This window comes from Ischnura elegans, chromosome 5 (assembly GCF_921293095.1).
Source record: "Ischnura elegans chromosome 5, ioIscEleg1.1, whole genome shotgun sequence".
NCBI classification, from domain to species: domain Eukaryota; kingdom Metazoa; phylum Arthropoda; class Insecta; order Odonata; family Coenagrionidae; genus Ischnura; species Ischnura elegans.
The window spans coordinates 63,162,592-63,177,305 of NC_060250.1; the positions used below are offsets into that span (position 1 = coordinate 63,162,592).

General features: G+C 36.7%; 1 protein-coding gene across 2 annotated transcripts in view; it reads right to left on the reverse strand.

Annotated features, from left to right (window-relative positions):
- Positions 1 to 14,714, reverse strand: part of LOC124158978 (diuretic hormone receptor-like) — a 326,846-nt gene that overhangs the window by 49,140 nt on the left and 262,992 nt on the right. For both annotated transcript variants that reach the window (XR_006864891.1, XM_046534428.1), the window contains exon 10: positions 8,810 to 8,995. Coding sequence is in view for 1 of the 2 variants with exons in the window: in XM_046534428.1 (XP_046390384.1) it covers positions 8,810 to 8,995 (186 nt within the window). In the remaining variant the exon portion in view is untranslated. The remainder of the gene's footprint in view (positions 1 to 8,809; positions 8,996 to 14,714) is intronic.

The window sequence follows — 14,714 nt, forward strand, 5'->3', positions numbered from 1 at the left end:
ATCTTCTCTTCATCATCGAGGATTTGGGTAAGTACCTCCGATAACGGATGCAAAATCCATTCTACGTACTCCCGCGAGGATGGACTAAGAGCTCTTCAGTATCCCATACAACAAGCGCAGCAGCAAAATCCGCGGTTTTGCCTGCTTGTAGTGTCGGCAAATGCGGTAAAACCCGCAGTCTTCAAACCGTTATTATAAAATTTTATGAACAAAAAGGTGTCTCGCGTAATCCCTCGACTGAAGTTGATTCCACTATTGGCTACACAATACAACCAGGTAATTTGGGTTCCAGGTAGAACTAGAGAAAGTGTTGTCAAACTTGATATCCAAATTATCCCGTAATAGATACACATTTTTCGAATATTAATTCAGATTTTCCAAGGCCTTTTTAAGTAATGAATAGGTACAGCAAGGTTAAAACTAGTACTTAAAAGAAACGACACAATGGAAACATGTATACAATATCAAAAGTTATCATTACATAACCTTCCAACGTTTCGATGGGCGAGTTGTATATTAGAATGTTGGAAGAAGATATGTTGGAGCAAACCGGGTGGTCACCCTATAACCTTTCACTGCCAAACCCAAAGACATTAAGCCATGACAATCAACACCAAATTCATCCTTATATATCTTTTATACGAATAGAAAAGAAGGGATATATTTTGTTTCTAAAAAAAACTGTTTATTTAGCCCGCTATAGTTGTGCTTAAAGCTTCCGGATATACCTTGTATATATCATTCAACTAGTGACTTGGGCAATGGTAACGAAACCCTTGGGTCGGGTTCGCTGGATACACTCCTGAGGCGAGGACTATATGCGATTAGCTTTTCTCCTCGCCCCCAGAAGGGGAAGGACAGAAAAGAACAAGGAAAGGAGGCGCCACCGCGATAGGAGCCCGATGACGCCTCCAAGGAAAGGACGGGGAAGGAAGGAAGGGACGAGGAATCCTGCACCGTCACAAGGCGGGCAGGTCCTACCATCAGCGAAACCATGCGTACGCAATTAATATTCTAACGACCTTAGAGGATTATTCTATGAAGAAGAATAATCCAACGATCAAATCGTTAGATTAGTGACTTGGGCGCCGCTGCGTCACCCTGCCAAAGCCGTGACAATATGCACACCAAGTCTTCTATTTGCAAAACTACTGATACGATTCCGTGAAGCCGCCGATACTACATAGAGGTTATGCAAAAGTTTTATAAACTAATCTTTTCTCTTATTTTCTAATTGAATAAATACCTAAGCTCAAAGCAAAAATACTGATATAGTTAATACTAAAAATAATTCAATATTGGCAGTAATTTAAATAACATGAATTTAGTCCAAAACCAAGTTTTACAGTAATTGAGAGTAAACTTAGGGTAATTGAGAGTAAAGAGTAAATGATTGAGAGTAAAAATTAGTTGAAAACGCTGACTAATGGTATTGAATGCGATATTGAATGGGTTCTATCTTCATAAGAACTCTATTTCCTGATAAATTATGACATACTAATATCATAGCTTGCACACAGGCCATTTTGTTTTCTCAACTGCATTCTTGAGTCAAATAGAGGTCATCACCCAATCACACCCCCAACTCCCTGGTTATAAAAAAAATGATTACATAGCCTTTTCCACACACTTCATTTGGTACGCATCGACCGCTTTTCAACACTATCATACCATTTTCGATGATGAAGAAACCGCCCGATGAGTACGAAATAAAGTGTATGGAGTAGCCAAAGTCATCAGTTTATTTAAGTCGGAACGGGATTTAAATGCATGGATGACTACCCTGATAAATTATTTCTACTTCTGCATGTTACCCTTCATGCCTCCTATTTGATGTGTTTGACAGGGGTGAAATATCACAAAAATGCATAAGAGTATTAAAATTTACTTCCTTGCACTACGCGTCAAGTCTGCTACATATGAAACGTAATCTGCTATGGAGGCAATCTGCCTATGAAGCTATAACGTGCAAAAATGATGAACGAATGATTAGAAATAATATAAATATTCAGAAACATCTATTAAGGAATACATAAGATAGTATGCTACACTAACAGTCGAAAAACATATTTCTAAGCTCTAATACTGTAGTTGTAGTCTCTCATCAATCGCGGCAAAATGACATTCTAAATCTTTTCTACAGTCTTCTTACTTTTCCATGATCTTATCTGCCATAGTATGCTGGCGATTGTAAAGGCCTGGTTACACGATAAATTAACACGTATGGGTCAATGTCTAAAAGTATGAGCGCGAGAAAGAACGCCAAAATGCACCGTGTAACCACCCAACTTGTGCGAATGTATGCACAGAAAATAGAACCTGTTCTAATTTTGTTCATATACTCGTACATGTTCCGTTCCGGTCCGCCAAAATCATTCACGCAGGCGTAAATTAACTCGTGTGTGTTAATGTACCGTGAAACCAGGTCTTAAGAAATAATGCGTGAACTTACGTGCATAAAATATGCGCGAATTCATCTAAAAAAATCAATATAGGATAAAAATTACGTATTTCCCCTTCACTGGCGAAGCGTCGCGTCGGTAAGATACTTCAAACTTCCACGCCAATATCAGGGTAGGTAAGTAAACAGCACGCCGACCTTGCATTTCGAGGATCCACGCGCGGAGACTTAGGCGTTGAGTCCGTAGTATTTACTTTGGCATCCCGCCTGGGCTTCGGGAAGCTCTCCCCGTGGACTCATGAGTCGGCCAAGGGAAAGAGCACAACTGGATCCCTTCGCGTCCATCCCATGACTCAACGCACTCGCGAAAGGAGATCCGATAAAAGCGTTGAAAGTGCTGACGAATGGGCGCGAAGTGAAATGCTTACGTCTGCCAACCGTTCGGCTTTGAAAAAGTGGTGGTTGAAGAAGGCTTCGAGGATGGGAAGTTGCATTTTAACCGGTAAAATGAACATTCGTTCCAATCCAAACTCAAATGAAGCATGTAATGTTTTTGAAACGGGGTGTCAATATTCATCTAGGGTCAAACGAGAAACCGCGAGAGACTGTCACGATTAACATCACCTTCACACGTTGTAAGAAAATTATTATCTGAAAAAAGATTTGATGCTTTCCCGAAGAATTATTATCGGCAAACTGTTCATGAGATTCCCTCCATTATAACAAACTATAGTTATAAACTCTGGCGACTCCTATAATTATAGTTTGATGCACCAATTAATAGTAAAAATGTGTCATAGCAACCAAAGGAAACAATGATAAGAAGACCAATTGCATCGGAACAGCATTCAGCAGGCCAAAGGGTGATTCCCGAGTCGGAGCTCGAAACGTCGGCACAAATGGAGTTTCAAACCAGATTGGAATCCTGAGAAAAGTTTACCGAGTATTATTTGCTTTTGGCATAAGTACAAATAGTTTATGCATAAAGGGTGGAGAGAATTACGTCACGAAATTTGAATCCTGGATAGCTGATGCCAAAATTACTAACGATGTTTAGGACAAGAATGCAAGAGAGTTGCGGAATATCTTGGATCACCTGCAGGCAAAGCACTCGAAGTAGTGAGTTGTCCAGAGCATCAACGTTTCAAACAGCAAGAATTTTGCTCAAAGTTTCTGTTGTTTGAAAATGGTGTGTTTTCGACCTAAACATCATTAGTAATTTTGGTTAACTACAATGGCATCAACTATCCAGGGTTAAAATTTCGTTTAAAAATTTTCTTCTCACTGTATATACGAGGGTGATTCCAAAAGTAAAAAAAAATAAAAATCAAAATAATTTCTAAAGCAATTGTTTTATTTACATTCCTTACTACTTTATCTATTTTCTACATAATTTTTATGTTATATGATGTTGGGCATGATGCGGTGGAATTTCTAAATATTAGTAAAATAAGACATTTCAATATTTCCACTGAGTTTTATTATGACACTACGCGTTTCGTCGTTATAAACAACACTTATAATGTTGTTTGTAACGACTAAACGTGTAATAATAAAACTCAGTGGAAATATTGCAATGTCTTATTTTATTAATAATATTAACACTTATTTATATATTTGTGAAATCGATGAAAAAACTTTTGAATGCCTAAGTTGCATAAATCGGCCACCTGCAAAGATAACCTGTCTTTAACTGCTTCTTTCAGTTCATCATCTGTGTTGAAGCGCTTTTGTCAACCGCACTGACCAAGTCGTCTGAAATCACTGATGCAGCGTGTCCAGTCGTCTGAAATCACGGCCATGGCGTGGTTCATCATGTACACTTTCCCGTCATCCATTAAAAGCTCGCACCCACTTGCGCACTTTACTGTCACTCATTATGTTAGGACCGTAAGCTTCCGTAATCTGCCGATGAATTTCTTCCGCTGCAATGTTTCTTGCAGACAAAAAAGTATCACTGCCCCTACTGCTACTTCACAATCGGCAGGCTGATCAACTGTCTTTAACACTGCGAACTGACACTTTAAATAGCACACGGTAACAGTAACAACGCTAATGGCGGCGCTTGACGCGGTAGGCATATGGGAGCCGGCGCGCATGCGTGTTTTGTCCTTGGTGCCAAATTGAAATAGTTATGGCGAATCGGGCCTCACTTTTGAAATAAACCTCGTACAAAGTCATTTCTCCAGGCAATTCATATTCAAGGAGTAAATAAAAATCTATTGACACAAGTATTATTATTGGAGAACCACTCTAACTTGCAGCGCAGTATCCTATATCATGGGCTGCGAAGTCTCACTCTCGATTTCCCGATGCTAATGCATGCATCAGTGTTCATGGCTGACGTTTTTGCCTCCGTTTTAGGAGGGCTCTTCAGGGTAAGTTACATCTCAGTACGCCGGATTATTCAATTATATACCCCATTAGATGTCACGTAGTCTGATATCATAAAATCTCGATTGATATTCTCAATCATCACGGATAACGATGAAATTTTACAAGGATTAACAAATGTTCTATTCAATGATAAATGAAGAGCAAACTTAGTGCATGTCCACAGTAATTTTATTTGGTACGACGCGTTTCAGCGACCTTACTTCGCTATCATCAGCTACAAAATGCCATTTTGTACCTGATGGCATTTTGTAGCTGATGATAGCGAAGTAAGGTCGCTGAAACGCGTCGTACCAAATAAAATTACTGTGGACATGCACTAAGTTTGCTCTTCATTTATCATTGTATCATTATGTTCCACAACATCTCGCCGAACACCGTTGAATACAAATGTTCTATTCAGTAATTGGGTCAAATACTTCCTTATATACTCCCTTATGCTTGCTGAGATGTGGTTATTTGGGAGATTGTGATTTTATTGACCCTATATCGTGGGCTACTACAACATGATTTGGATTTATTGACAACTATAAGACGACGTATCTCCGGGAATATTTAACGAAGGAAATAAAATACCTCTGGGTACACAAATTTTGATGTTCTTTTGACGAAAATAAGAAGATATATGCTTTGATAATATTTAGATGAATTAGCGAAAATTTTCCGGAGGGAGAGGTAGCCCCTTCTGCGAGCGAAAGCGAGTATTTATTATATGATTACCTACCTATGACTCAGCCATAAGCATCAAAACAAGCAGCAGTAACGGAAAATTGAGAATATTCAAGTCTTACTTATTTGTTGACAGTATTTAATTGTCTATTCCAACTGGGTTCTAAGAACAAAAACAAACAACGGTTTTCAATTCCGTAAGCGATTTTTAGAATTTTGGTAGAGAAAACTTTGTGTATTTTATGTGGTCCTCAGTTTCACTGACGCGTTACCTATGGAAACGCCACTGGCGTCCAACCACGACTACGCAAACTTCTCTTCCTTTGATTTACCTTACTTTCCCGTACGTGTGAGTTTAATAGCAATTGAATTTGAGGTGATAGACCCAATTTTTGCAGTTCGCCCAGCTTTCACCTGACTACGCATATTATGTGAGTCCGTTAGTATTGACATACAGAATTACAACGGGAAGCTTCATTTATTAGTGTACGAATACGAGAATATCATGTTAAAAGACTTTTATCATTTAAGCTATTTAATTTAAACGCATTATATATATTTTATGTACAATTAAATATATGTTTATTCGTAGTCTACTCATGACTTGAATTCGCTAGTATTGCTGAAGATATGTTGAAATAATATAATTAATATGTATATAACGTTATAAAACATTTGTAACACGATAAAAATTAATATTTATATTCTTACAACTCAGTGGCATACTTGTCAAAATTTCATTGATTTAAATATTTTTTGAAGCTATTGGCATTACATAATAATTCCTTGCAAATTGCGGCCTATTTCTCTCGGGAATGAATACAAATGGCTCTAATTTAGTCGTTTTTAGTAATTTTATATTTCACCTACCTTTGATAAAACATTTCAGTTAAACAAGCAGTATAGGTTTCTCTTATTATCTTCCCAATATACGCATTTGAAAAACGAGGAAATTGGAAATTGAGAACAACTGCGAAAGAAAAATTAAAGATCAGGCATTTGAGCTCCCAGAAACTTCGTCCAATTATGGAAATAACTTCCTGGAAAAATTGAATCTTTCAGGTACAGGAAAACAAGAGTTTTTGAAGCAACTCCGCTAATTTATAGCTCAGAACAGAGTTGACACAAAGTAAATTAAATATACTCTGACAATTTTTCTTTCAATATATGTTCATAAAACAATGCGCACATTTTCAGGTAGCATTCAACGTAAGATTTAAAAGTACAAAAAATCTATACGGCCCAAGAAAACCTATACGAAACAGCATTGAAAAAATAAATACCAAACTACCTTGCACTCATGTGATGGGGAAGCAGTTTCATTCTTTTCAGTTGGCAGTGATTCTCTTCGACTCTTTCATGAGTTATATTCAAAATTGGCAAAGTATTAAAAAAAAAAAAAAAAATTGCATCCGTCTTAAAAAATCTGCGCTGGCAAACTTGCCTAAACTTTTCTCATAACTCTAATATTGAGTAATGGAACCGTATCTCAAGCGTGTGCAGAGCTTATTCTCCTAAAAAGTTTTACTAAAATAACCTTGCATGAAGAATATTATTTATTTTAAAGCCTTAAGAATTCCTCCTATGCGTAAAAAATGAAAAATATCTATAAAACAATAGTGATAAATGCTACCAACGTTTGATCATTAAACTGATCAGAATGTAAGTCATTAAAAAATAAAATATGTAAAAACATTACTTTGTTTGTGCCCTGATTTTAAACTTCAGTCCATAGAAGGATCATTTTTCCATAATTTTCATTATTGCCCTTTAATTAACCAAGTTATGAAGTATAATTCTACATCATGTCATGTAAAATACAGCAAATATAAGTGACGAGGTGCTCCCATTGCATTTAGAAGGAAAAAATGAAGTGAATAAATTAAGTTAACTGGTGTTAGCTAAAAATCTGTCAAAGGTCTAAAAGAAACCTTCGCAAGAAAATCTAACTCGGAAAGATCATAATTAGAAAATAGAAAATTAAACACTATGAAGAGCAAATATTTAGAATTATGTCATTTGAAAAGTATATTTTTAAGGCTCTTGACTAGCAAAATCAACTCCAACTTGTGAAAGATTTACTTCATTTATGGAGGGACGAACCAAGAAAAAGACGAATAAAACCAAGAAGTTTCTGAAACTTAAAGAAAAATTTAATATTTGCGCGAGGAAAATATATCTCAAAATGGCCCAATTGAAAATAAGACCTGATAATTGATAATGATGTAATATTTCTATCATTTAAAACAAAAAGTCTTTAAGCTATAAACTAAAGCTTTCAGAGTAAAGCTAAGCTTTAAACAATAATATTGCACAATCTCACCCATTTTGAGATTGTTTCAGACAGTTAAAATCGCACATTTTCGTCCAACCTTTATTATTCCATGTCCTTAAAAATCCACAACATAAAATATTGAAAATGCTGGATTTCCAAGAGAAACCGTTTACCTGGCAACTGCAAAGTGAATACAAAAAAATGTTTGCCTTGCCATAGCTTGGTAACCAAGGAGTTGCGACCCCATGTTTATGGATAAAAAAAATCTTTAAATTGTCTCCCCTACCTAGTATCTACTCCTGAAGTGTTAAAGATTCTTCCTGAAGCACCCTGTATGTCAGTGACGAAACGGTGGATCACGCCGCCCATATAGCAAAAGGCTTTAGAACCCTCCCTCCAGATTGAATGCGTTAAAATTACATAAGTTCCATACCATGGCTTTAAGGCTATATGTACATCAAAAAGATGAATTTTCATCCACAATCAAGCACAAAAAATACACACTATTGTTTGTATAGTTTGCTCACTATATATGTGATTTGTGCAATTTTTACAACATGTACATGGTGCCGTGGATAATACCAAGTGCCGAGTGTCCAATAAAGGATGGTTAATATATTTTTAAAAATCTAAATAAACTTGCAGAATATAGATATCTACCTACGAAATAGCTATAAATAAGAGACTTAATGAAATATAATTTTCAAAGTAAATTTTTTTAAGAAGTAAATTTCTAAATGTAAAAGTTCATAGTTTGTCATAACCAGGTTCCAGATGTCACTTAAAATTGAAGTTGGCTATAAATACCTAAGAAATAGCTATACAATGAGGGAAAAATGTTTCGAAGACTGATAAAAAAAACCTTTTCTAAGTAATAAGTAATTCTCTATAACTAAAAGAGTCCTGGGGGTCACATGAAATTAAAATTCGCAAGCTTACCTTTTAGCACGATTCCTTGCATATTTTTGATGCTCGGGTAGATACTTTCTCTGAAAGAATCAAGGCCTGTGCGAGTCCCAATTTGGGAAGGCAATCGAGGGATAAACGAAATGATGAATTCGCGGACTCACCTGCGTGGAGAGAAGCAGCGCGCAAATGGAGCCGTAGACTCGGCCAGAGAGGCCGTGGCGTGGACCTGCTATTACGACCACGTACGTAATCCCCAGGAGTGGTATTAGCACCAGAAGGGCTTTAGTCGCCTTCCTGTACTGCTGAGTTTCTGCGTTGGTCGCTGAGCGAAGCTTCGTGATCAGCACCTGCGCAAGCAAGAAACTTGAGTTATTTAAAAATCGTACGAAATGATTCAGAAAAATAACCCCAATAATTAACCCTCATATGGATTCGCTGCGCCTTAGCGGCGCTCGTGGTTTTAAAAGTGGTGTAAAAATTTTCCATTCCAATGAATCATTTTGAAATTTTCAGTAGTCTATTTTTTCTGCTTTGTGCGTCTAAATATAAAATTTTGTTAGCGTAGTGTCTATAGTTTACATTTTATTGGCCTCTAATGGAAAAAGTTACGTCGTTGGATTTTCGGCGCCGCTGCGGCGCTCAGTATTTCCTCGTCGCTACGTCGTTGACTGCACTCTCAATGTTAATGTCAAAGCAATTATGCTTCGTATGTAATGCTATAATATATTTATAATCATATTATTTATATTTCTAAACATTATAAACAAAATAAAATTGTTAAACAAAAGGAAAATATTACCATACCAATTTTGCTTTCTATTTTAGCTAAGAATCAATCTATTTGCCTCGTTATGATGTTCATTGACAAAACTTCATCTTTTTACGAGAATTATTCATAAAAACTCATGGCTAGTCAAAGTTGTTTTTTCATGGGCCTCCGACTTAGTTTTGCTTGGGCCGAGAATTTCCTCGTCGCTACGTCAGGGTCTGCACTCTCAACGCTAATGTCAAAGCAATTATGTTTGATATGAAATGCAATAATACATTTATAATCCTATTATTTATTTTTTTAACTTATAAACCAAGTGAAATTGTTTAACAAAAGGAAAATATTACAATACCAATTGTGCTTCCTCTTTTAGCTAAGAATCATTATGTTTGCTTCCTTGTAATGTTCATTGACAAAACTTCATCTTTTCGCAAGAATTATTCATAGAAACTCATGGCTAGCCAAGTTTTCCTTGTTTTTTCCGTGGCTTCCGACTTAGTTTTGCTTGGGCACCTTCTCCGCTCCGCGCCCACGTACCTGCCGCGGCAGGTACGTGGGCGCGGAGACGGCATGCCGTGGTGATAGTCGCCTTTGGGTACATCCTAGGGTGACTCTGTTTAGAATTACTCCAAGCCGCAATTCTAAGAAAAATTTAACACAATGCATTATCCGAATTCGTAGAATAATGCTTCCTCACCGTTGTGTGAATATTTCTCGCTGAATGAGTAACTGTAACTTGCCAGGAGATTCAGAAATTTCACCGACTACCGTGAAGAACACATCGCACAGTTATTGTTATATGTCTTGTACCTTTCATTTGAAAAAAAATCCCTTTGCGTCTAAGATAGTCTATACAAAATTGCAAGCGTTAATACAGTTACTGATGACGTGACAGTTTACCATTGGGGTGAAATCCAGATAACTACCCAACTAATTGTGTGATAGAAAATAATTTCTCTTTCCTGACGATGAGTTTAGACTTCACATGGTAAAAATCGTTTCATTATGAATAGGTGAAAAGACAATTTACCGTGAGGTGAAAATTTGTGAACATATTTCTCGTTTCTTTGTGTACTGAAATGCACAGATGTTTTATGCATTGGGGGTGTTACTAACGTAAAGGGGTGAGTGAGGAGGAGAAAGGAGAAGGAATGCCAAGAGGTTGTTTTGAGGTGAAGTGGTGGTAGTGTGTCGACTGCCAAGGATCGGGGTTTATAGACTAGTTTAGACTTCACATGGTAAAAATCGTTTCATTATGAATAGGTGAAAAGACAATTTACCGTGAGGTGAAAATTTGTGAACATATTTCTCGTTTCTTTGTGTACTGAAATGCACAGATGTTTTATGCATTGGGGGTGTTACTAACGTAAAGGGGTGAGTGAGGAGGAGAAAGGAGAAGGAATGCCAAGAGGTTGTTTTGAGGTGAAGTGGTGGTAGTGTGTCGACTGCCAAGGATCGGGGAATACCCAGATCGTTAGGACAGGTAGGAGTAGAAAATCCTTATTGCGGAAAAGGTTGGGAGTGCAAGGAGGCAATTAGATACAAAAGCATGCTTTTTCTTCTTCCTTCCATCGCTGCATGAGGGACAGGGAACAAAAGCCTTGTCAAAACGCCCCGCGGTGGCCCTCCCTTCATTCCGAGAAGGTCTAGCTCGGTGGGTCATTAGGGTGGAGAGAAGTTCAATCAAGTTCTGTGGGTGGGGGGAAGAAGGTGGTGAATGACGAATAAGGGAGCTTAGTGGGAAGGTATGGACAGTCTCAATGTTTGTGTCAGTGAAACGCTAAGAAAGAAAACGGAAAGAAAATGTAAGGGAAGTCCTTCCAAAGTGAGGGTATTTTTGTCACCCCAAAGCATTCTTTCATCGGTTTCTCACGCAGAGCTGGACGAAAAAAAGGCAGCTGCTCCTTCTCCCCTACCACCAATAACACATACTTCTAAGAATTTATTTTTTTTGGATTTCCCACCAATCCAGGAGTAAAACCTAATCTGATGCACTCCCACGCAAAACATTTACCCGTCCATATCTAAGGAAACCTTTTCCTTGGGCTACACGTCCCCAGTGGGGGAATAGGGCTCCGTGGTAGGAAAAGAGTACCGACTCTTCTAGCTTCAACTCCAAAGAAGCGTAGGGTTCTTTGACACGTCGCTTGTCATCCCATATTATTTATATTTCAAAACCCATAAGACTTGATTTTTTAATGCAGGACATAAGCTCCCAGAATATTCGTAAGATTTGTCTTGATCGTCAGAATCTAGTAAAAATCACGAAAGTAACACTCGTCTCTTCTCACTTAACCTACATCTGTTCCATTATTAACGTTTAATAACTTATCCTTCTATATACACTGCAAATATATAACAAATGGGTGGACGTAGTGAAGCAAAATTATGTAATATAGGCATAAACGAATTTTATTCGGTCATCATTTTTAGTATTTAGATACATAAAATTATAAACAATATAAACATTAAAAAGCGGAGTTTGTCGAGCTCTGCATATCAGAAAAATATTTCAAACAACAATAACACATGAAATTAAAACTTTCATTCAAAAATAACAAACAAAGGGAACTGAAATAAAGAGCATTACGGCAAGAAATGGAAAAGAATGCAGCGTTCAAGATTTTTTGTTATAACTTCTACAATAAGGGTTTAAATCTAGCAAAACACGGTAAGAAATAAAGATAATAGATGTATTTACCATTATCAATCGGAAAACTTGTAAATTCTGGCTAACTTTGAAAGATAATAGCAAAAAATGACGCGGCGCCGCTGCGGCGCCGAGAATCCAACGACGTAACTAATTTTGTAAATCCATATGAGGGTTAAATAAATTGCATTTTAAAAGTAACTGATGGAATGGCAAGATGTAGTGGAAAAACATCCTCATTCATTAAAAAAGAGAGATGGAAAGTTTCGAATCGTAACAGGGTATTTTTAGGCACTAATTCTCAAGCCAAATGATGAATGGTCACTTTACGTCTTTCTCGTGGAATCATTTTCCTCGAGCTTTGGATAGGACATTTATCCTCTCCGGCATCTTGATTATGGGCGAAGTTTAGAGTTTTATGTTGGGGTTGGGGGGGTCAGCAATCCTACCGGGGGTCCAGAGGCCGTGGAATATTCCCCAGTAATCAATGATGATATGATGAAGAAATATCAAAGATGATATGGTCAAATTGGATAGGCTCTGAGATGAGTTGCTCACATGTTGCAAATAAATTGAACCTGTCATATGAAACTTCCATTCTAAAATTTTAATCAGTCCCCTTTCTCATTAACATTATTGACCAAACTAAGAAAAATATTATTTCAATTACTATAATTCGTCTTAAATGCACAATGCATTACAGAAAAACAATAATAGTTAGATAAGCAAGATTTATGGCAAGCGGAGCGTCGTAATAAAATGGCTTCTATGTACATACTTTCATCAAATCACCCCGGTATTAAAGGTTTACAGGGAATTTTCGTTCTCAGGGCATATATATTATTGATATTCATGGAGCGAATTATATTGCAGGTTAAAATTATGCAATGCGACTATGTGATCTTAGATGTATGTGTGTTTCTTATCTTTATTCAGTATTTTAATACATACAAAAGCAACAAAATATACTGCACAACATGAAACTGCAAAATCAGCATTTTAATCTGTCCGAGGGGCTGCTAAAATATTTTTAGAGCCGGTGATGAAGACGGTAATATCGATTACAACATACACTAAGAAGCGGAGCAGACAGTACGACAATCAAGAGTGACATTACATGGAATGCTGAAGAAAAAAGACAGGTGTATTGGTATCAAAACAAAACTTAAAGACAGCCTGGTAAAGGTTGACAAAGCCCCAAAGATCATGTCGGTATTCACATATGCCATGGCATACTTCTATTTGTGAAGGAGGAAAGGTCATGAATGGTAGCGGACACAGGCTTCAACAAACCATGTCACTTAAAGTGATTGGTCTATCTAAATATTTTAAACTATCTTTATAATTTTTAAATAAAATTACCTGCAATAAAAGTGTTCTTGACCCAATTATCTAAGAAAGCATAATTTTACTAAAACGATTAATATTAAGTAAAACGTGTGTCAACGTTTGGATATTATTTAAATATGGCGAATTACCGTCAATTAATGTGTTCTTGATCCAATTATAAACCAAATATTTAGACCATTTTTATGATTTTTGCATAAAAATATAAAACGAGTTAAAAACATTTTGCCTATAGTTGGGTCAAGAACTCTTTAATTAAAAGTAATTCCCCGGATTTAAATAATATCCAAACGCTGAGGTATGTGTGACTTAATATTTATCACTTAAGTCAAAAATGATGTTTTCTTTAACGAAGTGGAACGTAACATATAGGTTCATATTATATTAATGATAGAACACCAACGACATCAAAGTAATAATAGAAAATTAATGCCCTCTCAGTAATGAACAATAGATGAATTATTAATATAGAGCCAAAAAATTCTTACTTAGCCGATTAGTCAAGCAAGTAAAAGCAGATGGCCAAGAAGAAAAAATGATGCACCTGCCCTATGATGTCGAAGAAGTTTACGAGTGTTTCTCTTTCCACTACGGAACTTTGACGTCGCTTACCACTTTGCAGCTCGAAACTCTTCGTCACATGAAGGTAATGTGCTCCTCTTTGCTGAGTTAATGGAAATATTAAAGAAGAAATTTTCACGGCGGATCCTGCAAAGTTCGATGACGTCACTCAAGGGCCGAAGCTGGGGGAACCAGGCTAACCACAAGAATTTATCCGGGACGCGGAAAAAATGCTGGTGGCTTCAATTCAGGCAAGTAAATAACAATCAAAATCCGTAAAAACCGTCAGTTTCCACAATTTAAGTGGCAGGGCTCGTCGCTCAGTATCTCTTTTAACAAAAAATTATGCAATTTCTCTCTTTTTTCAACCAAGAACCGTCATTTATATCCATTGTGCTTGGCATTTACGGTAAATAATAATTTTGAAGACGATAAATGATTATACATACGACACCCTTCACCCTTTTTTTAATCGATGGCATCGGAGAATATGACTACTAATTAGGATCTTATCATCACCTTATGCAATATCATTAAAAAAAACTTAGAAAGCAGATAAATGGAATTAAATAACACACACGCATATTTTAAAAATGCATAAAAACGAGTATATACGTTTAGTGCATTCAATAAAGACGTAAGTGTTTGTGACTTTTGTTTGCCATCACCTAAAATACGGAATGATATTCAGGAAATAGAAAAAAAATAATTGAAGGACTAATATATGTATACATAGGCG